We start from the raw sequence: 26634 nt of genomic DNA on the forward strand, positions 1-26634 counted from the left end.
CCTAAAACCTACTAGAACTGATAAAAAATAAATATTCAGAATTCAATTGCGTTTCTATACACCAATAATAAACTACCAAAAATGAAAACTAAGAAAACAATCCCATTGCTCTCCAGTGTGGTTCAGTTTGTTGGAGCATTGTCCTGTAAACTGAAGGGTCATGGATTTCATTCCCAGTTCGGGCACAGGTCTACGTTGTGAGTTTAGTCCCCAGTCGGGCATGTGGAAGGGGCAGCTGATTGATATTTCTCTCTCATGTAGATGCTTCTCTCACTCTCTACCTTCCTTCCATTCTCTCTAATGTCAGCGGGTATGTCTTTGCATGAAGATTAAAAATTTAAGAAGAAAAAAAATCTCATTTACAATTACATCGAAAACATACCTAGGAATAAATTTAACCGACAATGTAAAAGATGTGTACTTGGAAAATTTTAAGACACTGAAGAAAAAATTGAAAAAGATATATGAGTGGAATCATACATGTAGGAAGAATTAACATCATTAAAATGTCCATACTACCCAAACAAGCTATAAATCCAACATAATTCCTGTCTATCAAGATAGCAAGAGCATACTTCACAGAACTAGAAAAAACATTCCAAAAATTTATGTGGAACCACAAAATACCCTAAATACCAACAGCAATCTTGAGAAAGAAGAGTAAAGTTGGAGGAATCATCAACCTGATCTGAAACTATTTATTTATAAGGCTATAGTAATTAAAACACCATGGTACTGGCACAAAAGGAGAAATATAGATCAATGGAATAAAATAAGAGAGCCTGGAAATAATCGCATGCTGTTATGGCCAATTAATATTTTACAAAGAAAGCAGGAACATACAATGGGGTAAGTAAGATCTATTCAATAAATTGTATTGGGAAAATTGCAGATACATGCAGAAAGATGATACTAAACCATATTCTTACACCATAAAAGAATAAACTCAAACTGGATTAAATAATTAAAAGTTAGACTGAAAACCATAAATATCCTAAAAGAAAACATAGGTGGTAAAATCTCGGACATTTCTGACAGTTATATTTTTTCTGCTGTATCTTCTCAGGCAAGAGAAACAAAAGAAAAAAATAAACAAATGGGAAAACATAAAAAAAAAAAAAACCCATCAACAAAATGAATAGGCAACCCACTGAATAGGAGAGGATATTCACCAGTGATACATGTGATAATGTGTTAATATACATAATTTGTAAAGAACTTATAAAACTCAACACCCCCCAAAACAAACAATCCAATTTTTAAAAATGAGCAAAGGACCTGAATAGACCCTTCTCCATCATACAGATGGCCAATAGACATATCAAAAGATTTTCTATGTCACTCATCATCAGAGAAATGCAAATTAAAATGACAATAAAATACCACTTTACACCTGTCAGAATGGTTATCACCAATAAATCAACAAAACACAATTATTGGCAAGGGTGTGGAGAAAGGGGAGCCCTTGTGCACTGTTGCTGGGAATGCAGATTGGTACAGCCAGTGCAGAAAACAGTACGTAGCTACTTGAAAAAATTTAAAATGGAATGCCTTATGACTCAGCAGTTTCACTTCTGGGAATATATCCAAAAACCCAAAACACTTAATTCGAAAGCCTATATGTACCCCTATGTTCATTGCAGCATTATTGGCAATAGCCAATATTTGGAAGTAGCCCAAGTGCCCATCAGTAGTTGAGTGGATTAAAAAACTGTGGTACATTAATACAGCAGAATGCTACTCAGTCTTTAAAAAAAGAAAGAGAAGGAAATCTTACATTTTGTGACAATATGGGTAGACCTGGAGACCGTTATGTTAAGTGAAATAAGCCAGAGAAAATCAAATAACATATAATTTCACTTATATATAGAGTCTAATAAACTAACAAACTAATATGAAGAGATACAGTGAACAGACTGACAGCTCTTAGTGGGCAGAATGATGGGGAGGGAGAAAGGTAAAAAAGGTGAAGGGGTTCAGAAAAAACATAATTAAACAAGTGCAAAAAACTACCTGAGACAAATGAAAATGAAATATAAGTTTTCAAAATGTATGTGCTGCAGCAGAACCAGTTGTACGAGGGCTGTTCATAGCTACACAGACCTACATTAACAAACAAGAAAAATGCAAAATAATCAATCTAAGTTTACACATAAAGGAACTAGAAAAAGAACACAAAGAAAACCCAGAATAAGAAAAAGGAAGGAAACAAGATCAGAGCAAAATAAAATAAATTAAACTAAGAGCAGGTTCTTTGAAAGATAAAATTGACAAACTTTTAGCAAACTCATCAAGAAAAAAAAGAGAATCCCCCAAAATAAAATAATAAATGAAACATTAGTTACAACTGACACCATAGAAATACAAAGGATCATTGAAGAATACTAACAATTATATGCCAACAAATTAAACAACCTAGAAAAAATGGATAAATTTCTAGAAGCATATAACCTTCCAAGACTGAAGCAGGAAGAAACAAAAAACGTAACAGATGAAGTACTAGCAACAAAATTGAAGTTTTCAGTACAAAACAAAAAACAAAACAAAACAAAAAAAACTCCAAACACAAGTCCAGGACCATCAGAGACTTCTGAGATAAATTCTATCAAACATTTAAAGAATTAATACCTATCTTTCTTAAAATATTTGCAAAAAGTTGAAAAGAAAGGAACACTTCCAAACTCATTCAGTGAAACCAGCATTACCGTGATTCCAAAACCAAAGGCATTCCAAATAAAAAAGATACAGGCCAATACCCTTGATGAAAATGGATGTAAAAATGCTCTACAAAATATTAACAAACTGAATTAAACAATACATTATAAGGATTATACAACGTAATCAAGTAGAATTTATCCCAGGGATGTAAGAATAGTTTAACATTCATAAATCAATCAATAGCATAATTACATTAACAAAATGAAAAATAAAAATCATATAATTTCAGTAGATGAAAAAAAGATTTGCTAAATTAAACATTTTTTTGTGATGAAAACTCTCAACAAAGTGGGTATAGAAAGAACATACCTCGGACTTCTGGCCAAGATGAAGGCCTAGACAGACATGCTGGGTCTCCCATCACAACTAAGAAGGAATATAACTACCACAAAACTAGAGATAACCAGAAGTTCCAGAAAATCAAGCTGCATGGAAGTTCAACAAAGAAAGATATAGAGAAGAAATATCCATCCAGACAGTTAGGAGGGGCGGAGCTGGGGCAGGGAGGACGTGGTGTGATGGTGGCAGCAGTGGCAGGCGGGTGTGGAGAGTGCAGTTACACATTCTCAAAAGTTGGGAGGGATATTAGGGGAGCGTTCCCAGCTCTTCACTGGACCGCGAAGCTCACGGTCCCAGCACTGGGGAAAATCAAGAATCATTGCTACTGACAGTGCAAACCAGTGGGGGTTGGGGCAGAAGAAACTGCCAGTCTCTCAGCAGAGTTCACTTGTTTGACGGGTCCTCACAGTCCTAGAACATCTGCAGACCCACCCACTCTGGGAACGACGGCCAGGGCAACAGCTAGAGAGGCACCAGTCCTATACAGAAGTGGGAGAAGTGCCTGGAAAAGGGACAGATGCTGAACAAGCGGCATTGTTCCCTCTCAGACCCCTCCCACACACACACACACACACAGCGCCACAACGTGGTGAAACTGGGCTGCCCTGTACTGACGAATACCTAAGGCTCCACTGCTTACAATGTAATAGGAGTGACAGCTTTACCTAAGACACAGAAGCAAACAAACACAGGAGCCTGTCAAGATGAGGAGACAGAGAAGTATGGCCCAAAAAGGGAACAGATCAATGTTCCACTGGGAGAACTAAGCAGCAAGGAGATAGACAACCTAACATATGAGGAGATAGCCAAGCTAATAGACTCAGAATTCAAAACACTGGTGACAAGATGCTCACAGGCTTGACAGATATGCTTGAGTATGGCAAATGCATAAGGGAAGAAGTGAAGGCTATGCTAAGTGAAACGAAGGAAAATCCACACAAAACCAATGATGGAGGGAAGGAAATCGGGATTCAAATCAATGATTTGGAACAGCAGTTGCTTCCTTGCTGCACAAGTAGACCCCAGTGGGCGTTTATTGGACTCTCAGAAATGGTTCCACGAGGAAGTCAACTGCCAGAGGAGAGGCGCGTCCAACTGAGCTCATCAGGGGAAACAGCGCTGGCCTCACCCAGACGTGTGAGCCCGCCCAGGGCGTTAGTTTCTCCACGCGCAGTCGAGACTCCAACTCTCCACCCTCCGACTCTCCCGAGCCATGAGTTACAGTCGTCCGCCTCCCGATGTAGAGGGCATGACCTCCCTCAAGGTGGACAACCTGACCTACCGCACTTCGCTTGACACCCTGCGGGTCTTCTAGAAGTACGGGTGCGTCGGGGACATGTACATCCCGCGGGATCGCTACACCAAGGAGTCCTGCGGCTTCACCTTCCTCCGCTTCCACGACAAGCGTGACGCGGAGGACGCCATGGACGGGGCCGAGCTGGATGGCCGCGAGCTGCGAGTGCAGATGGCACGATACAGCCGTCCCCCGGACTCGCACCACAGCCTTCGCGGACCGCCCCCCCTCCCCCCCGCAGGTAGGAGGGTGGCGGCTACAGAGGCGGCCGCAGCCAATCCCGGAACCGGAGACGGTCCAGGTCCTGGAGTCAATCCCGCAACAGCCACTCCAAGTCTTGGTCTCGCACTCGCTCAAGATCGCGGTCCACGTCCAAGTCCAGGTGGGCGCAGAGGTCCAAGTCCAAGTCGTCCTCAGTCTCCAGGTCCCGCTCCCGCTCCCGCTTCCGATCCAGGAGCCCCCCACCCCCACCCGCTCGTGTCCAAGCGGGAGTCCAAGTCCAGGTTGCAATCCAAGAGCCCCCCCAAGTATCCCAAGGAGGAAGGAACCGTGTCTCCGTAAGCAAACGCTGTGTCGTCAACGACCATGGGCAGGAGCCTGCACACAGGACCGTGTGCTCAGCCCACCGGAGTCCTTGGAACAAGCAACTGGCTATTGAAAAAGTTATTTTGTAACATTTTATCTAACTTTTTACTTGTTCTGACCTCTACCTCAGGTAGCAAGCTTCCTTTTATGTGCCATTTTGTTGCTGTTATTCAAATTTCTTATAATTTAGTGAGGTGAACGAAATTCAGATTTCATTATTGGCTTCGATGTGTGAGGTAAAATTTCCTTTTTGTTCATATAGTGCTGACTTTTTTGGAATTAAACAGATGGGTAACCTAATTTGTGGCCTGCTGACTTTAAGGAGACATGCAGCCATTACACACAACCTAGAGCTGTCAAGAGATTGACTCGGCATTGCCTTCATTCCTTAGAATTAAAAACCTACAAAAGTTGGTGTAAATGTGTTTGTGTGTGTTACTTACCTGCAGATCTAAATGGTAATCTGAACCCAAATTTGTGTAAAGACTTCAGGTGAAAAGACTTGATTTTTTTCGGAAAGGATTGTTTACCAAACACAATTCTAATCTCTTGTGTATTTTTGTGCTCTAGGCACAGCTCTGTAGCAGTTGAGTAATGCTGGTTATCTGTTAAGGTAGAGTGTTGCAGTGCAGAGTGGTTGGCTATTTCCTGTTTTCTCCCGGTTGCTCCTGTGTAAAGAAGCCTTGTCGTGCAGAAACACATGGCTGTCCAGTTTATTAAATGCCTGACCACTGTACTTCCAGTCACCCAGGCCTTGCATATAAATAACGGAGCATACAGTGAGCACATCTAGCTGGTGATAAACACACCTTTTTTTTTTTCTACCCCCCACTCCACCAAACGGTAAACATAATCATATTCATGTATGAACTTAAAATATGGAAAATGTTAAGGAAGCAAATGGTTTGTAACTTTGTAAGTACTTAAAACATGGTGTATCTTTTTTGCTCATAAATATTCTGTACTATAACCATTGTTTCTATAGTTTAATTAAAATGATTTCTTGGTGTTAAAAAAAAATGATTTGGAACAAAGGGGAGAAAAAAAATCAGTCAACCCAAAAAGAATGAGGAAACAAGAATTGAAAAAAATGAGGAGAGGCTTAAGGACCTCTGGGACAACTTTAAACGTGCCAACATCTGAATCACAGGAGTGCCAGAAGAAGAGGAAGAGCAAGAAATTGAAAACTTACGTAAAAAAATGGAGGAAAACTTCCCAAATTTGGCAAAGGAAAGACAGACAAGTCCAGAAAGCACAGAGTCCCAAACAAGCTAGACCCAAAGAGGACCACACCAAGACACATCATAATTAAAATGCCAAAGGTTGAAAATAAAGAATCTTAAAAGCAGCAAGAGAAAAGCAGAGCGTTACCTACAAAGGGATGCCAATAAGACTATCAGCAGATTTCTCAAAAGAAACTTTGCAGGCAATGAGGGACTGGCAAGCAGTATTCAATGTGATGAAAAGCAAGGACCTATAAGCAAGACTACTCTATCCAGCAAAGCTATCATTTAGAATGGAAGAGCAGATAAAGTGCTTCCAAGACAAGGTAAAGCTAAAAGAGTTCATCATCACCAAGTCATTATTCTATGAAATGTCAAAGGGACTTATTTAAGAAAAAGAAGATCAAAACTATGAACATTAAAATGACAACAAACTCACAACTATCAACAACAGAATCTAAAAAATAAAAACAAAATCCAACTAAGCAAACCAGAATAGCAACAGAATCATAGGTATGGGGATCATTTGGAGGGTTATCAGCTGGGAAGGGGAAGGGGGAGAAATTGGGGAAATGGTGCAGGGATTAAGAAGCATAATTAGATGGTACAAAATAGACAGGGGGAAGTTAAGAATAATACAGGAAAGGGTGAAGGCAAAGAACTTATATGAATGACCCATGAACATGAACTAAGGGGGGTGGGATTGCTGGAGGGAAGGAGGGTACTGGACAGAGGGGAGCAAAGAGGAAAAAAAGTGGAACTACTGTAACAACATAATCAACAAAATATACTTAAAAAAAAAAAGAAAGAACATATTTCAACAGAATAAAGACTATATATGAGAAACCGATAGCTAATATCATACTCAATTTTAAAAAGCCCGAAAGGTTTTCCTCTAAGATTAGGAACAAGAGAAGAATAACCACTTTCAATACTTCAATTCAGCATAGTATTGGAAGCCTTAGCCACAGCCATTAGACAAGAAAAAGGAATGAAGGCATTTAAATTGGAAAAAAATAGAAACGAACTCTCGCTATTTGCTGATAACAATGACACCTTAGAGAGTCCATCAAAAAAACTATCAGAACTGCAGTAAAGTACCAGGATACACAATCAAGATACAGATATCTGTTGAGTTTCTATACAGCAAAAATGAATATATAGGAGAAATTAAGAAAATAGCCCCATTTATGAATGCATCAACATACATAGAATACTTAGAAATAAATTTAACCAGATATGAAAGACCTGAATTCTGAAACTTTAAGATATTCAAAAAAGAAACTAAAGCGAGTACAAATAAATGAAAGTATATAACATTCTTATGGATTGGAAAAATTGTTATTGTTAAAATGTCCTTAATTACTTAAGCAATATACAGATTCAATGTAACCCTTATTAAAATACTAAATGGCATTTTTCTCCGAACTAGAATGTAAAATTTACATGGAATCATAACAGACCTAAAATAGCCAAGGAAGCCTTGAGAAAGAACAAAGTGAGATGTATCATACTTCCTTGACTTCAAACTATACTTTAAATACATAATAACCAAAACAGTACAATACTTGTATAAAAGTCGGAGAAAGGGGGCAAGGGTTTAATTGGAAATGAACTATTGTGGAGGGGCCCTCTGAGTACTGGCAGCATTGTTTTTTGATGGGGTAGTAACAGCATGGATATTTTCTTTATCGATATTAATACACTTTTCCTTTTACTAATCTAGAAGTTATGCAGTATATTTCCATTCTAATGTTGTTTTTCCTAAAATTTATAACACATCCTTAACTTAGCAAAGTTTACTATTATTCAATACTTTTACTCTTTTACATGACAATATGATGATTGTACAATATTTTAATTTCATTTACCATACTTCTTATTCTTTTATCAGACATTTAAACTATATTTTACACCCCAACAAAATTTTTTTTAAATTTTATATAGTCAACGAACATATACAATTATACAAATACTTACTACTTCGTTTTCATTTCTTTTGCATTTTTGACCTGTCTGGGATAATTTTCCATCCACTTGAAGTACATCCTTAAATTTTCATTTTTCTTAAGTATACTGGTGCTCAATTTGATTGTCTTTTTATTTCACATTTATTCTTTTTTAGAAAAGAAATAATTTACTTTTATTAGTTTTTTTTATTGTTTTCCTATTACAGTTGTCTCATTTTTTTCCCCTATTGTTTCACCCCACCATGCCAAACCCCCACCCACATTCAATTCTGACCCTGTCGTCCATGTCCACAGGTCATTCATATTAATTCCTTGACTAAACTCTTCCCCTTCATTCTCCTTTATTCTCCCTCCTGCACCTCCTGGTCATGGGCAATCTGTTCCTTGTTTACATGCTTCTCATTCTGTTTTGCTTGTTTGTGTTGTTCATTAGCTTCCTGTATTAGGTGAGATCATATGATATTTGTCTTTAGCTGCCTAGCTTATTTCACTAAGCATAATATTCTCAAGTTCCATCCATGCTGTTGCAAAAGGGAGGAACTCCTTCTTTCTTTCTGCTGCACAGTATTCCAAGGTGTAAATGTACCACAGTTTTTCAATCCACTCATCTACAGATAAGCACTTAAGCTGTTTCCAACACTTGGCTATTGTAAATAGTGCTGCTATAAACATAGGGGTGCATAGGATCTTCTGAATTGATGTTTCAAGATTCCTCGGGTATAATCCTAGCATGGAATCGCTGGATCAAAAGGCAGTTCCTTTTTTTATTTTAGGAAATTGCATACTGTTTTCCATAGTGGCTGAACCAGTCTGCATTCCCACCAACAGTGCAGTAGGGTTCCTTTTTCTCCACATCCTCACCCGCACTTGTTTGCTGATTAGTTGACGACAGCCATTCTGACCAGTGTGAGGTGGTATCTCATTATAGTTTATACTTTGCATCTCTCTGATGGCTAATGATGTTGAGTATTCTTTCATATGTCTATGGACCCTCTATATGTCCTCTTTGGGGAAGTGTTTGTTCAGGTCTTCTGTCCATTTTTTTAATTGGATGGTCTCTCTTCTTGGTGTTGTGTCATATAAGTTCTTTATATATTTTGGTGATCAAACTCTTGACTGAGATATCATTGGCAAATATGTTTTCCCATATGGTTTGTTCACTTTTCCTCTTGCTGATGTTTTCTTTTCCTAAAGAGAAACTCTTAAGTTTGATGTAGTCCCATTTGTTTATTCTTTCATTTACCTTGCCCTAGGAAATATATCAGTGGAAATATTGCTACGTGGGATATCTGAAATTTTGTTTCCTATGTTTTCCTCCAGGACTTTTATGGTGTCACATCTTACATAGACGTCTTTGATCCATCTTGAGTTTATTCTGGTGTACGATGTATGTTGGCGGTCTAGTTTAATTTTTTGCATGTCCCTGTCCAGTTCTCCAAACACCATTTGTTGAAGAGGCTACTTCACTCCATTTTATGATGCTCTTTCCCCTCTCTCAAATATTAGTTGATCATAAAGATCTCTTTTTTTTTCCCTAGGCTATTCTGTTCGATTTATCTATATGTCTGTTATTATGCCTGTACCAGACTGTTTTGATTAAAGTGGCTTTGTAGTATACTTTGATATTAGGTATTGTGATTTCTCCTACTTTGTTTCTCTTTCTCAAGATTGCTGAAGCTATTAGGGGTCTTTTTTGGCTTCATGCAAATTTTTGAAGTGTTTGTTCTAGGTCAGTGAAATACGTTATTGATATTTTAATAGGGATTGCATTGAATCTATAAATTGCTCTGTATGGACATTTTAATGATGTTGATTCTTCTCATCCATGAACATGGTACATGCTTCTACTTATTTGTATCTTTCTAAATTTCTTTCTTCGGTGTTCTGTAGTTTTCTGAGTACAGGCCTTTTCCCTCCTTGGTTAACTTTATTCCTAAGTACTTTATTTTTCTTGTTATAGTAAATGAGATTTTTTTTATAGTTTCTATCTCTCATATTTTATTGCTAGTATACAGAAATGACTTCGATTTATTAATGTTGACTTTGTACCCTGCTATTTTGCCAAAATCACTTATTAGGTTGAGTAGTTTTTTAGTGGAATCTATAGAATTTTCTATGTACACTATCATGTTGTCTGCAAGTAACGATAGATTTATTTCCTCTTTTCCAATTTGGGTGCATTTTATTTCTTTTTCATGTCTGACTGCTGTGGCTAGAACTTCCCACACTGTGTTGAATAGGAGTGGAGAGAGTGGACATCCTTGTCGTTTTCCTGATCTCAGCGGGAAAGGTTTCAGTTTTTATCCATTGACTATGATGTTGGCTGCAGGTTTCTTGTATATGGCTTTTATTATGGTGAGGTATGCTCCCTTTATTCCCACTTTGCTTAGTGTTTTTATCGTAAACGAGTGCTGTACTTTCTCAAATGCTACTTTAGCAACTATTGATATGATCATGTAATTATTGTCTTTCATTTTCTTTATGTGGTGTATTACATTTATTTTGCGAATAATAAACCATCTTGCATCCCTGGGATAAATCCCACTTGATCATTGTGTATGATCTTTTTAATGTGTCGTTGGATCCGGTTTGCCAATATTGTGTTGAGGATTTTAGCATCTATGTTGATCAGTGATATTGGCCTGTAGTTTTCTTTCTTTGTTGTGTCTTGACCTGGTTTTGGAATAAGAATAACACTGGCATCATAGACTTTGGGAGTTTCCCCTCTTCTGGGATTTTTTGGAATAGTTTGAGAAGGACAGGAATTAGCTCTCCTCTAAATGTCTGATAAATTCCCATGTGAAGCCATCTGGTCCAGGGTTTTTGTGTGCCTGGAGCTTTTTGATTAATGCTTCAATTTCACTCTTCGTTATCAGTCTGCTTAGCTTTCTGCTTCTTCTTGATTCAATTTTGGAAGATTATGTTTCTATGAATTTGTCCATTTCATTCCGTTGTCAAGTTTCTTGCCATACAGTTGCTTGTAGAAATTTCTTGCAATCGTTTCTGTGATATTGGTTCTGATTTATTCACTTTCATTTCTGATTTTGTTTACTTGGGTCCTCTCTCTTTTTTTCTTGATGAGCCCGACTAAAGACTTGTCAAATTTGTTTATCTTTTCAAGGAATCAGCTCCTGGTTTTATTGACCTTTTGAATTTTTTGTTGAGTCTCTGTCATTTAATTCCGCTCTCATCTTGATTATTTCCTTCCTTCTACCCATTGTTGACTGTTGTTTTTGTAGTTGTGGGGTTAGATTTTTTTATTTGAGATTCTTCTATCTTTTTCACATAGGCCTGTATTGCTATGAACTTTCCTCTCAGGACTTCTTTCGCTGTGTCCTATAGGTTTTGGGCTGTTTTGTGTTGTCATTTGTTTCCAGAAACTTCTTGATTTCTTCCTTGATGTCATTATTAAGCCATTCATTATTTAATAGCATGATATTCATGCTCCATTCATTTAAATGCCTTTGAGTTTTTTCCTTGAGGTTGATTTCTAGTTTTAAGGCATTGTGGTCTAAGAAGATGCCTGATATGATTTCAGTTTTCTTTAATTTGTTGAGGCTTGTTTCGTGTCCTACCATGTGGTCTATCTTTGAAAATGTCCCATGTGAATTTGAAAGGAATGTATATTTTGCTTCTTTGGGGTGAAAAGTTCTATATATGTCAATTAAGTCCATTTGGTTTAGTGTCTTGTTCAATGCTTCAATATCCTTGGTGTCTCTTTGCTTTGAAGATCTATTGTTGATAATGGGGTGTTAAAAGTCCACTAGTATGAGTGTGTTGCTGTCAATATCCTTTTTGCAGTCTTCTAGTATTTTCCTTACATATTTGGTTACTCCTATGTGTTTACCAGGGTTATATCTTCTTGATGAAATATTCACTTAAGTATCACGAAATGTCCTTCTTTCTCTCTTTTTATGGCCTTTGCTGTGAAATCTGTTTTGTATGATATAAGTATTGCTACCCCAGCTTTTTTGTGTGTCCATATGCCTGGAATACTTTTTCCATCCCTTCACTTTCAGTCAGTGTAAATATTTTGTTTTGATGTGTGTCTCTTATAGACAGCATATATGTGGTTCATGTTTTCGTACCCATTCGGCTACCCTATGTCTTTTGATTGGAGCATTTAATCCATTTATATTTAAGGTTATTATTGAAGGTATTTATTGATTTCCCTTTGTACCTGTGTTCCTCTCCCTCTCTCTTTTTCTTCTTTTTCTTAAAGCATTCGTTTTAGCATGTCTTGCAATGCTGGTTTGGTGGAGATGTATTCTTTTAGCCTTCCTTTGTCTGTAAAACTCCTTATTTCATCTTCCATTTTGAAGGAGAGCTTTGCTGGGTAAAGTAATCTTGGTTATAGACCTTTGTTTTTCATTGCTTGAAATATTTTTTGCCATTCCCTTTTGGTTTGTACTGTTTCTGTTGAGATATCAGTTGACTGCCTTATTGGAGCTCCGTTGTATGTTATTTGCTGTTTTCTCTTGCTGCTTTTAGGATTCTTTCTTTGTCTTTAAATGTTGCAATTTTAATTATGATGTGCCCTGGAGTGAGGGCCTTTTGGGGTTCACCTTCACTGGGACCCTCTGTGCTTCCTGGACTTGTGTGAATTTTTCTCTCATCGAGTTAGGAAAATTTTCTGTTATTATTTTTTCAATCACGTTTTCTATCCCTTGCACCTCTTCTTCACCTTCTTGTATCCCTATGATTCTAATGTTCTTTCGTCTCATGTTGTCCTGCTATTCTCTTAAACCTTCTTCCCTCTTTTTAAATCTTTTTACATTTTGTTGCATTGCCTGAGAATTTTTTTCTACATTATGCTCTAATTCATTGATCCAACCTTTTGCTTCATTTAGCCTGCTTTTGATTGCTTTTACTGCGTTCTTCTGTTCAGAAATTGTATTCCTCATTTCTTCCTGGTTATTATTGATAGTTTCTATGCCCTTTTTCATGCTAGTGTAGTTCTCTGTAGTTCCTTGTAGCTTCCCTGGAGTTCTTTATAGTTTCTCTGGAATTGTTTTAGTTCCCCTGGAGTTCGTTAAATTTTTCTTTGAGTTTTTCAAGTTCATTGAGCTTCTTTATAACATTCTCTTGAATTCCATGTCTAATAGATTGCTTGCCTCTGTTTCATCTAGCTCTCTTCCTGGGGATTCTGATTTTCTTTTCATTGAGAGGTTGTTTCTGTGTCTCCCCATGTTGGATGCTTCTTGTTTGCTTTTGTTTCTTAGAGTTGTCTGCTTTGATTTCTCTCTTCTGTGGTACGGGATTCTGCACAGGAGACCTGGGGGATTCAGTGGTGAGTCTCTTTGATCTCTTGAGATTGATGATCTTGGGATGCCTTTATGTTGTTTGTTTAAGCTGTCTGTTTATTTTTCAGTTACTCTTTGGTAGAACCTTCCATCTGGCTAGCTGATTGAGAGCCACTCTGCCCACCTTGTCTTGAGTTCTTTTGTGGAGATGCTGTTAAAACATAAACACACAACCCAGGCAAGAAACCCGCACCCTCACAAATATCCTCCACCCACAATCACACTATCAGTAGCAAATGAGCCAGTATTAATATAGATGTAAAGAGGTTAAGACTATTATATCATATGCAGAACTGCTAAGAGTTGTTTTAACTGATAAAGAGATGACTTTTGAGAGGGAAGATAATAGAATAATAATAGTAGCAAATAGGGTCAAGGCTGTGCAAGAGAGTAAGTAGTATTTACACTGAATGCTGAAATAGGGAGAGCAGAATGCAGAATGAAGTGAGAAAGTGGAAGTGTATAGTATTAGGTTTATATAACAGTTATATGCTATATATTTAGTGCAAGAGGGAGAATAAACAAAACAAAAAATTAAAGAAGAAGAATAGGAGGGAGAGAGGGTAGGAAACAGATTAAAGAAAGATTTCTACTCCAGTACAACCTTTGGGCGCAATCCTCTTTTTCCTGGATCCATCTCTGGTCAAAATTCCATGGGTTTCAAATCTTCTTGTCTGGCTGGCTGGCTGTGAGATCTGGCTGGTTTCTGTGGCTGCTTTTCTCTCACTCGTCGGCCTGTTGCAACTTTCTGCTGTTAGCTGCACTGAGTTGGGTCTCTCCCCACTTGTCTTGCCACACCCTCCAGCAATCCTCAGGCTTCTTCAGCAACGATGTTCTGCTGGCAAGCCAGTGTGCATGACCCTAGTCCCCGCCCAGTCTTGGGTCCTGTCTTGGCTATTCCTCCCAAAGTTGCTGTGCTCCAAGCCACAGCACTGGGCTGCATCCATCCCTGGCTGGAAGCATCTTATTGTTTGCCTGTGCCTACTGCTTGCCTGCCTGGGGTCCCTACTGAGTCTGCATTTCCACCTCAGCTTTCCTGTATGGGCCCCTCTCCCAGACTCAGTTCTGCTTTTTTGTTTGGTGGTGCCATGATGCGCGCACCTGGGGTGCAGGGTTGTCAGCCCATGGAGTCCCCACCTAGACTCAGTTCATACAGTTTCTCACAGTTCAGGCTGTTCACTGTCTTCCCACATCTCTGGCTGTTTCAACGAAACCTTATTAACTCCCTCTGGGACTTTGCTGGTCCCAGTGCCTATGGCAGGGATCCCAGCTAATGAGTCAGTCTGCAGCTGCCCCTTTGGGGTGTGGTGTGGCAATGGCGCTGGGCTGGGGGGCCCAGCGACTCCTTTTGAGAGTGTGGGCGAGCTTTCTGCACTCTTTCACACCGCTCCCACACTCCCTTCCCTGTTTGTGCTACCTGAAATCGACACTCACTCCTCTCCGTGTTTGTACTCCAAGTTTTGCATTGCTACCTACTCTGCCGCCATCTTCTCCCCTCACTCACTTTTACTTTTAAAACATATTTTTTTCTGCATATGGAATTCAGTTTGGCAGTTGTTTTCTTGTAAAAAATTGGAGAAACCTTTCTAGTGGCTCTGGCTTCTACTGTCACATTTGAGAAAGCAGCTGTCGATTTAACTATGGCTCATTTACAGAATGATTTTTCCTTTGCTTTTTAAGTTAATAATCTTCATTTTGAGGTAATTTTAGATTCACATGCAGTTGTAGAAAAAATACAAAGAGATCCTGTGTACTAATGTCTGGCTGCTTTTAAGATGATCTCTTTGGCTTTATTTTCCTTCAGTATCACAACAGTATGGCCAAGTGTGGATTTCTTTTTTATTTATGATACTTGGAATTCATGGGCTTTTGAAATATTAAAACTGTTTTCAAAATTTTAAAGCTATTTTCTAATCACATAATGTCATACATATTCACTCCTTTCCTCCTGGAATTCCAACTAAAGGGATGTTATAACTTCTCACTCTATCTTTACCTTCTCTTTAAGTTGTGTCTAATTTGCTGTTAAACTCTTCCACTTAGTTTTTAATTTTGGTCATCTCACTTTTCAGTTCTAAAAGTTTTATTTGTGGTTCTTTGTTTGGAATTATTAAATCACTTTTTAGAGTTCCCTCTTTCAAGCTTTTGTCAATCTCTTCTAACATAGTAATTAACTATAGTTGTTTTCTGTTTTGTACACAATTTCAACCCATCAAAGCTTTGTGCCTGTTGCTTGCTGTTCCTCCTGGTTTTTACTCATCCTACCTTATTTGTGTTCCTAATTATTCTTGTCTGTATGCTGGTTATTACATTTGACTATTACTTAGAAGTTATTAGAGATCTAGGATGATGGCATTGTCTCAAGAGTTTTGTTTGTTTTCTTTTGTTTTTTTCCTTTTGCCAGATGCCTGAAGGGCACCACCCATGCAAGGTCACCTTAATCTAAGCACAAGAACTAAGGTTATCTAGACCACTGAGGGGATGCAAGCTCGGAGAGCAAAAAAGCACAATGGCTGATTTACTTACAATTCATCGTTACCCTGTGTGATACCCTTTAGGATCCTCCCTAAAATTTGGGGCTCCTTTATCAGATTCTCTACCTTGGGTGAGTCTGGGTTTTTACATATATTTCCCTGACACTTTGAGGACCCCAACAACACATATCAATTTAACAGTTGCTTAACTTAATACTGTGAGAAATGCTCACAATAAAAACACTGGAACACAGGACTTTAGCAGTAACTGAGGCAGTTGTTTACAGTATTCCCTCATTTATCGCAGGTATTATGTTCCAGACACCCCCCCCCCCGAAGTAGGAACCTTACATTTATTCTACACTCTTAAACCTACGTAACTTTAACAACATATGTATACAGTACCACAATATCCCGTGATATAGCAAAAAATCCGCGATAAATAATTATAGTATTTTTAAAAATCCCACGATACACTGAGGCCACGATAAGTGAGCGATGATATAGCGAAGAACTACTGTATTCACAGATCTGCAGCTCCAGGCACAGCCAGATCAAAAAGTGCATGCCAAAAACATGAAGCTGGCTGTTTTTATCCTAATGCGAGTAAAACTCCCCTTTCCCCCCACTCCCTTCTCCTTCTCTGTTTTTCCATGCTGGATACTCCAGAGTTATAGTCTAACGCGATTAACTAAATTATCTGAGGGTGATTTGGTTATAGGTCTGTCTCTAGCTCTTCTTTGAAATTTCCCTATCTTCTTTGCTGGGCTGTCTAGCTACATTTTCCCATTTCCTGGAGTTCGGTGATGATTATCTCCACACCTTTAATCTTCATATATCTCAGAAACATTTGTGCTGAGCTGCGGAATGTCCCCTTCCTGACTTGTAAGTGTGCTGATACTGTTAACTCTAGCTCGGAGACCCCCTGACTCAAGATTTAATTACATTTGTCCTTTGCTGCTAATTATTTTCTACTGGTTTGAGAGTCACCATTTCCTTGCCCCTTACAATACGAGAAAATATTTTCAGGGCAAATGGGGTTTTGTGTGTTGAGCTTAACCTTTCAGAGTATGAGATATATAGATTTTTAGACTGATAATTTCTTGCTGACTTATTTACTTTTTACTGTTTTCAATATCTTTGTTTTTATTATTTTGTTCAACTTTTTCAGTAGCCCTCGCTGGAAGGTTGGCCTGAACTTGGAAACTTGCCACTACTCCAATGTCTGAAGCCTTTTCAATATTTTCAAGGGCTGCATAAACTTTCATCATATGAATCCACCAGAATTTACTTAACCAATCTCATATTGAAAAGGCTGTTTCTAATCTTTTACTGTTTGAATCAGTGCTAGAATGAATAACCTTGCATGTATTTCATTTCACTTGAAGATAGATATTATATTTCTTTTATTTTTACATCCCCATCTTCTGGATGTTGCCTAGCATATATAATAAATGCTCAGAAGTATTTGTTGAATGGAAGCAGGATGAAATGACAATTTTGCATAATCTATTCTCATATTTCTTTTGTGTCTTTGATAACACTTAATGACTTTCTCCTATCCATCAAATAATAGTGAGATCTCAAAGCCAAGTCTGTTATAATTTTATCTGATACAATTTTGATTGTGCTTGTATGTGTTTTTATGTCCTCTTCCTTCATTGCTCACAAAAGAAGGAAAGAGAAACTCTATGACTAACTTCAGGTCAGACATAAGAGCACTAAAGGAAGTAAAGTGATTTATTTTATCCAACACCTGTTTTCCTTTTTAGAAACAGAAAACCATGGCGGTAAGACAGAATAAAGTTGGGACAAACGGAAGGACAGATGGATGAACATTAACAGAGATTTGTCAAGAGTGAATGTAAATCAGGAAATACCAGGCTCCTGTCACTGCTGTGAGTGTCTATCTCTCCTTTTAACCTACCTCCCCATTAATTTGTCAGGAGAAATTTCCAGCCTCCTGGAAAGAATTATAATTCAGAGCAACTGTCTTTCAGGATGCCATGTGACATGGAAGGAGTCAGAAATCTCAAACAATCCAAGTTAATTTTTCTCTTTGCTATCTAATACTGATCTTTTTTATTTTTTTTGGTCACATTTGATGTTTCTAAATTTTATACCAATTCTGCACATACAAAGCATAAAGTGGAGAAAGGCTCAGGAATAATATGGTTTGTTCGATAAGCAGAACCTACAATCTCAATCTGGACCCAAAAGTTATTTTAGCCTTGAATTTTCCAAACTGTCAGAAATAATCAAGAAAACCAGACCATCTGTTTATAGTGCTTAAATAACTAGAGTATTCATTTTTCACAAATGTGCCTTTTTCTCATCTAGGTTTCAAATACAATTCCAGGTGATATCAAAAGGGGCTGGAACATTATAAAAAGCATATCAGCTTCTTAAGTCTGTTAAAAAAGGGGGGGGGGGCAGGAATAGAATAAAGGGAGAAAGGGTATGGTCAGTTTAATTAAGTCAGTGTTCTTTACCAAAGATTAACAGTACCCTACTGACAAGCACTGTTTACACAGGGCAACTGGTTGTTTGGGGAAAAAGCAAGAGGTCAGATTCACCTTATTCTCTCCCTATGCCAGCAGAGAGGATTGTTTTTTCTTCATTTGTTTTTGCTCAAGAGCCAACTCAGGAAAATTTACAGGCTAGATTTTTTTTCTCATTCAAAAGGACTACAACTTTACTGAATTCTGTGAAAAACATAGCTCTTCCTTCAAAGTTGAGATGACAAGATAACAGGCACTGTTTTTAACACTAACATATTAACATCTGCACACATTCAAGAAGTAGGAACAAGGTGGGAGGTGCTTATTAGTGTTTCTATCAGGAAAGTTTTTATCTAGGTTCTAGATCACCATTTAAGTGACTTTGAATTGCTAGAGAAAAGAACTGAGTTCATTTCCTAACTTGCCTATATGAAATCACAGGACACCTCTGAATATAGGTATCTTTGTTCCTTAACAGTGGTTTGAAATTTTGTCCAACTGCAAGATAAATTTCAAGCTTTGTGATTTTACAAGACAATGTACTCTCAACGTATTCTGAAGCTGTCAGTCTCTGAAGGACTTAAACAGTGTATGAGTCCACAGACCCAGCCCTGTATTTTGTGAACCACATGATAACTACCCATACCATAACCCCTGACACCTACCAACAAATCACTTAAACATCTTTCAGCAAAAACAAAACAAAACATCTGGAAGTTACTACACTAAAAAAGTCATCTTAAGAAAATTCTTTCTATAGTGCAGGAGTTCCATAGAAGGAAAAATAGCATTTCATTTACTAATAACTTTTCTTTGATGAGTATCTTTATCCAACTTATATTTATCAAGTGTTAATAAAGTACTCCGTGCTTTTCCTTAGGAGAATGAAGTCAAATACCCACCCTGGCAAAGTGGTCATTTCCCAGAAGTGTTTGAAGAAGAATGGGAACCTGCTTTTCCAGATGAAGCTTAAGACAGAGCTGGGTCAGCTCCTCCCGGTCCAGAAAGCCTGTCCCTGTGGTGTCACAGCTGCTGTAAACTTCCCTGAGCTGTGAAACATACTGGTTCTCTTCTTCTCCATCCATCCAGTAGCAGTCTGAACACACAATGGGGAAAAACAAAAAACAATGGCACAATATTATTGTCATACCTCACATATTCCCCCACTGTCATGATCCCAGGCAGCATGGCCCAGGCTCAGGGTAGAATCTGGGCAGCTGGGTATGTAAGCAAAGGACATAAGAGCCCTCTCAGGTTTAAGTGGAACTGGGAGGAATCTGCTCCACCTTTGTAGAAGAGGCCAAAATCATGTTACTAGAGAGCCAGTCCACCTTCACAAAAACCAGTAATTTTTGTTCTAAAATCAAACAAACAAGAAAAAGAAAAACCCTGCAAAATCAGGAAAAAAGAGTAAGTATGACGAGAACTATAATAATCTAAAATTTCACTACGTAAGACATCGTTATTAATATTTTGGCAGATATATAATTTTTTCTATAAATATACAAGTATGGTTTTTTCTTACAAATACAAGAAAAATGGAAACACCTATAAAAATACAGGACTTTAATAGACAAATCATAAAAGAAAAAAAAAACATATGGCTAATAACCATCAAAAAATGTACAAAATACAACAAAAGAGACACTACTTGTGACTGTCAAATTATCAAAAAGAAAAACTTTCACTGCTGAGGCAGAGAAAGGGAATCTCACACATTCTTGGGGGAAGTGACAATGTTTAGGGAGGGTATTTTGTCTATCAAGAAATTATAAAATATTTTAATTACCCATTCTAGTTATTTCACATAAAAGAATTGCATAGTTCCTAAAAGAATAGTTTATTAAATTATAGTGTATTCATATGGTAGAATAAGAACTAGGCTTTTTATAAAGAATCTCTTATGGATTATGCTATCACAGTTGTCTCAATTTTTTTCCCCTTTGCCCCAGTCTGCCTGGTACCTCCATTCCCTCCTGCGTTCCCCTCACCCCCATTTAGTTCACGCTGATGGGCTGTGCATATAAGTGCTTTGGCTTCTCTATTTACTTTACTATTCTTAACATTCCCCTTTTTTGAACCTACAAGTTATGATTCTTGATCCCTGAATCATTTCCTCCCTTCTCCCCCCGCCCCTTCCCCACTGATAACCCTCCATATGATCTCCATATTTATGGTTCTGTTCCTGTTCTAGTTGTTTGCTTAGTTTTTTAAAATATAATTTGTTGATAGTTGTGTTTGTTGTCATTTTAATGTTCACAGTTTTCATCTTTTTTATTAAATGTGTCCCTTTAACATTTCATACAATAAGGGTTTGGTGATGATGAACTCCTTTTGCTTTACCTTGTCTGGAAAGCACTTTTATCTGTCCTGCCATCCTAAATGATAGCTTTGATGGATAGAGTAGTCTTGATTGTAGATCCTTGCTTTTCATCACTTTGAATACTTCTTGCCTGCAAAGTTTCTTTTGAGCTGACAGTCTTATGGGAACTCCTTTGTAGGTAACTCTCTTCTTTTGCTTGCTGTTTTTAAGATTTTCTCTTTCTCTTTAACCTTTGGCAATTTAATTATGACATATCTTGGTGTGGTCCTCTTTGGGTCTAGCCTGTTTGGGACTCTGATTCCTAGACTTGTATGTCTGTTTCCTTTGCCAAATTAGTGAAGTTTTCCTTCATTATTTTTTCAAATAAGTTTTCAATTTCTTTTTTTTAATTGTTTTTCTTTTATAGTTGTCCCATTTTTCCCCCATTGCTCTCCCCAACCTTGTCCACCCCCTTCCACAGTCAATCCCCACCGTGTTGTCCATGCCCATAGGTATTTAAACTAGTTCCTTGACTAGACCTTTTCCCTTCTTTCCCTCCTTTCTCCCCTCCTCCCCTCCCCCGGTCACTGTCAGTCTGTTCCTTGTCTATTTTGCTCGTTTGTTTGTTTTGTTCATTAGTTTCCTGTATTAGGTGAGATCAAATGATATTTGTCTTTTGCTCCCTGGCTTGTTTCACTAAGCATAATATTCTCCAGTTCTATCCATGTTGTTGAGAAAAGTAGGAGTTCCTTCTTTCTGCTGCATAGTATTCCACTGCACAAATGTACCACTGTTTTTTGATCCACTCATCTACTTATGGGCACTTAGGCTAATTGGCTATTGTAAATAGCACTGCTATGAACACAGGGGTGCATAGGTTCTTTTGAATTGGTGTTTCAGGATTCTTTGGGTATAATCCTAGCAATGGAATCACTGGTTCAAAAGGCAGTTCCATTTTTAGTTTTTTGAGGCCATTCCATACTATTTCCCACACTGGCTGCACTAGTCCTCATTCCCACCAACAGTACATTAGGGCTCCCTTTTCTCCAGTACTTGTTGTTTGTTGATAATGATGGCCTTTCTGACTGGTGTGAGGTGGTATGTCATTGTGGTTTTAATTTGCATCTCTCTGATGGCTAGCGATATAAGTTTTCAATTTCTTGCTCTCCCTTTTCTCCTTTTGGCATCTCAATGATTTAAGTGTTGGTATATTTAAAAGTTATCCCAGAGGTTCCTAAGCCTCTTCTCATTTTTTGTTTTTTAATTCTTGATTCTTCATTATGTAGTGGTTGGCTCTTTATTTCTTCCTTATGTTCCAAATCATTGATTTGAACCCTGGCTTCCTACCCTTCATCATTGATTTTGTGTGGATTTTTCTTCATTTCACTTAGTATAGCCTTTATTTCTTCCCTTACACGTTTGCTGTATTCAATCATTTCTGCGAGCATCATTATCACCAGTGTTTTGAATCCTGTGTCTGTTAGGTTGTCTATCTCCTCATCGCTTAGTTCTCCCTCCACAGCCTTGATCTGCTCCCTCTGTTGGGCAATACTTCTCTGTCTTCTCAACTAGACAGCCTCCTGTTTTTGCCTCTTTGTATTAGGTAGAGCTGTTGCACCTGTTACATTGTAAGGGGTAGAGTCTTGGTTGTATGTCTGTGCTGGGTGACCTTTTTCACCACATTGTGGTGCTGTCTGGATGAGTATTACTTCATTATACCTTTGTTGGAATTCCATGCAGTTCAGTTTTCTAGTAGTTCTGGTTGTTTTTTGTTTTGAGGTAGATGTAAACCTTATGGTTGTGTAAGGAGGCAAAGCATGTCTTCCTACAATTCCCTTTGGCTGGAAGTCAAGTACTAGTCTTGAAAATCATATTTCTAAAGAATATTTAATACCATAGGAAGTATTAGTTCATAAAATATTGAGGGAGGATAACTACTGTTTATAATAATAATAGCTAATATACTTAACTGTCACTATACATATAAGAATTCATTTATGCCTCTCAACAATTCTATCAAAGAAACTGCAACTTTCTGAAAATAATATGCATTTCAAAAAAGAAAAAAGAAAAATATACAGCAAAATAGTAAGAAGTAATTTTGTGCCATTCTATGTTTCTATTTTATATATTTTTATATTTCTTAAAAGTTATTTTAACAAGAACACAGTACACACAGAATAAATATTATGAAAACATCAAAAACATTAAGCTCCTAAAGATATTTGAATGAACAATACAAAATTGCCAATATTTGACTATTTTGACACACAAAAATGGCAACTGGATATAGTTTAGATATTATACAAGACCTAAGGACAATTCTGAAAATAGGGAATATGATAAGTAAACAAACATGAAAAATCAAGCAAGATCATTAATAATCAAATAAAGCACAAATATGAGACAATGAAGAAACATCTCTTCCTGTTAAGGTATAGCACACATTCCTTGAATAACTATTATAAAGATAAAAACTTAAAGTCTATCCTGCTCACCCACCATGACCCCCAGGGGTCAGGGAGGTGTGATATCAGCACAAAAACTGTATGGGGAAATAAAATCTGTTCACATCAACCACCAAATGGAAAGTGTGCATAATCATCATCTTACTCAGGAAAACAACAGAATAAATTAAAAAGTTAACATTGAATAGAATCTTCATAGTGATATTTCACTGCAATCTCAGTAGAACACCTCACCTGACTCCTAATTAAAATTCTGTTGATCAGCTGCAAAAAAGCCAGTAACGATCCCGAAGATGAACAAATCAGTTTATGACCTCAGATTTCATGTAAAAGTAAAATGGTAACAAACCTATTCAGCGATCTGTGTATACCTACACTATATGATCATCAAATTATTCATTCACTTCTCAGACAGGAACATGGAAGTTTAAAAAAGGAAAAGAAGAATGAAGCTGTGAACATGTGCCGCTTTTCCAGATGGTTTTGAGGAGATAATTGCAAAAACATCAAGAATAAAAATAGAGAGAAAAGAAAAAAAACCCCACACAACTAGAAAAAAAACTAAATATTCTAAATCACCAATGGTCCAATTTCTTACATGAAGTTCTTCCTTCTCTTAACTGGAGCTCCACCATTTTTGTAGAGAAGAATTATCTTTAGTGAACTGCATAAAACTACTAATACATGCAAACCCTAATTTTTCATAAGTCAGAAGTAAACTGATGGGAGAGTGTTTTTTAAAAGTAATTAAAATTTTTTTGAATTATATTTAACACACAATATTACATTCGTTTAAGGTATACAATCCATGGATTAGACATTTATATAACTAATAAAGTGAGCACCCCAATAAATCTAGTACCCATGTGATACCATACATAGTTATTACAATATTGTTGATTATATTCCCTATGCTATAATTTACATCCCCATGACTATTCTGTAACAACTAATTTATACTTCTTAATCCCTTCACCTTTTTTACTCATCCTCCAAAACTCCATCTCATCTGGCAAGTGTCAAAATGTTCTCTGTTACCTATGAATCTGTTTCTGGTCTGTTTGTTCATTTTCTGTTTGTTTCTTTGTTTCTTTCTTAGATTCCATATATAAGTGAAATCATGACATTTGTCTTTCTCTGTCTTGAGTTATTTCATGCAGCACAATATCCACTAGGACCATCCATGTTGATGCAGATGGCATAACTTCATTCCTATTTTAATGGCTGAGTGATATTTTATTTTATACATGCACCAGTGCTTTTTTTATTCTTTATTATTAATATTTTAAATTAGTTTATTTATTTTAGGGGGGGACCCCAACTCTGTAACAAATCCCCCCTCTCAGACTTAACACCCTTTATAAGCTTATAAAGGACAACGTGTGAAGGTCTCATGCTCCTCTACCTGATTCAAGCTTGACAGGGTCGTCATCCTACCTACCTTTGGGTACAGAAATCCCTAATAAGAGTGGGGATGTGGAGGGGAGGGTGGCCTTCCAACATGGGGAAGGATCTTGCAGACTCCAAGTCAGTTGGCTGTGCCTGGGCAATGGCGTGCTTGGTTTAACAAGCTGGCATCCTTGTTGTATTAGGGGGCAACAGATATGGCAACAGGGTTAAAAGGCATCATTAAAACCACAACCACTAGATGACAAAAGGAAGGGATTAATTATTCAATGTCCTACATTAGGAAAAATAAAAAAGCTTCTATAGAGGAAGGTGTGCAAGACATGTCACACCTGGCCAAAGCCCTTTTGTCCACTATACTTAGTTTGGGCTGAGGGGAATATTTTAGGTTGCACCCCTCAGACCTCTGGGCCCTTTCTGTCCAAGCCATTAGGATAGAAAAGAGAAACCAGTTTTAAAATGAAGCCCACAGACCAACCATACTTACTCAACCCAACCACTTAGTTCAGCCAAACTGTTGAGTGTCAGGAGGCACTGATGCAGACAGGATGAAATAAGGCCTATACGTATGGACAATCACTCAGGTAATGAGATCATAGGCTTATGCCCTATGAAAAAAGAACACACATATTAATTTACGCAACATAACCTTCAACCAGTCTCTAGATCTGCAAGACTGTCTTACCGGAAAGACATCCAGTTGCAAGGCATTTGACATTCTTCTTGCCTGTAAATCTTTGATGACGCCACAGATCTAGTTTAACTTTCAAATGAAAACAAACTTTAAATGAAAAGAAACTTTAAAGACAGCTGCAGTACTTTATAGTCTACCACTGAGCATTGTGATTTTCCTTGAATCGTAGTTTTTCTCAAGATTACCCTCCTCGTCATTAAAGGGACTGCATTAAGTCCAGTTTTAATTTATCCTGCTCGTTTGCATAAACACAACAAGAGAAGCATATGATCACATGTGATCTTTAAGTCTGCTTTGCTGGAACTTACACAAGGAACCTTTAAGGTGACGTTCAGTTTGCCCTTCAGGGCACAGGAGCTAAGCCACATACCTGCCATTCAGCCTTGCCTGTAAACACCTGTCTTTTCCAAGTCCTTCAAGTTTTCCATTGTGCCTTAAGATTCCTTCTAGTCATCTGTCAGGAAGGCAACCTTCATTCCTTCTCTGGAAAGAATGTCATGAACCGCACAACCAACCAAGGTACCAGGCCTTTTGTCTCGTGGCCTTTTATTACCTTCAAAAGTCAATCCCAGTTCCTCAGGGCTTTTTGGTAACAACCAAAGACCAAGTATGTCTCCTTTAGGCATGACATTCCAGTCAGTCTTGGTTAACAAAACCTCTATTAACACCTGGTCATCTTAGTTTTATGCAAAGAACCTTATGTCATTACTTACTTCTTCAGAATGCCAAATTCTGGAGGAATCAGGTAGCGAGAAAAATATACCGCGTAAAGGAAAATCCCTGTGTTTCTAATATTCACTAAAATTGCATTTCTACACTTTACATTTTCTTTTGTTCACTTTCCTACATATAAAGATTTTTTTGGAGGAAGGGTGTTGCTGGCTCATTTATTAATTTATTTTGCTTTCATTTTTTTTCCCACTAAAACTTTTTGTTTTTATATTACAGTTGTCCCATATTTTTCCCCATTGCTCCCTCCCACCATGCTCACCCCTCCTCCCAGGCACTCCCCACCCCATTGTCCATGTCCATTGGTCATTTATACATGTTCTTTGACTAGACCCTCCCCCTTCTTCTCCGACTTCTATTCCTCTCCCCTCCTCCTTGTCAATGTTAGTCTACTCCTTGTTTACATGCTTCTGGTTCACTTTTGCTCGTCTGTCTGTGTTGTTCCTTAGTTTCCTGTATTAGGTGATATCATATGATATTTGTCTTTCGTTGCCTGGCTTATTTCGCTAAGCATAATTCTCTCTAGTTCCATCAATGTTGTTGCAAATGGTAGAAAGAGGAGTTGCCTCTTTCTTTCTGCTACATAGTACTTCATTGCATAGACGTACCATAGTTTCTTAATCCTTT

The 26634-nt window shown here is 37.7% G+C and overlaps 1 protein-coding gene and 1 pseudogene across 5 annotated transcripts in view; one reads left to right on the forward strand and one right to left on the reverse strand.

Annotated features, from left to right (window-relative positions):
* The window catches only part of NINL (ninein like), a 237945-nt gene that overhangs the window by 162123 nt on the left and 49188 nt on the right, over positions 1–26634 (reverse strand). For 4 of the 5 annotated variants that reach the window (XM_090285956.1, XM_090285959.1, XM_090285958.1 and 1 more), the window contains exons 2-3: positions 25072–25192; positions 19310–19503 (exon numbers count right to left, since the gene is read on the reverse strand). In XM_090285956.1, coding sequence (XP_090142082.1) covers positions 19310–19492 — 183 coding nt within the window. In that variant the 5' untranslated portion in view covers positions 19493–19503; positions 25072–25192. The remainder of the gene's footprint in view (positions 1–19309; positions 19504–25071; positions 25193–26634) is intronic. The other variant, XM_090285957.1, reaches the window with a different exon arrangement.
* LOC150003056 (serine/arginine-rich splicing factor 2 pseudogene) lies at positions 4271–4912 on the forward strand (annotated as a pseudogene).

Source organism: Furipterus horrens, unplaced genomic scaffold (assembly GCF_987537825.1).
Source record: "Furipterus horrens unplaced genomic scaffold, mFurHor1.1.pri manual_scaffold_8, whole genome shotgun sequence".
Lineage (NCBI taxonomy): Eukaryota > Metazoa > Chordata > Mammalia > Chiroptera > Furipteridae > Furipterus > Furipterus horrens.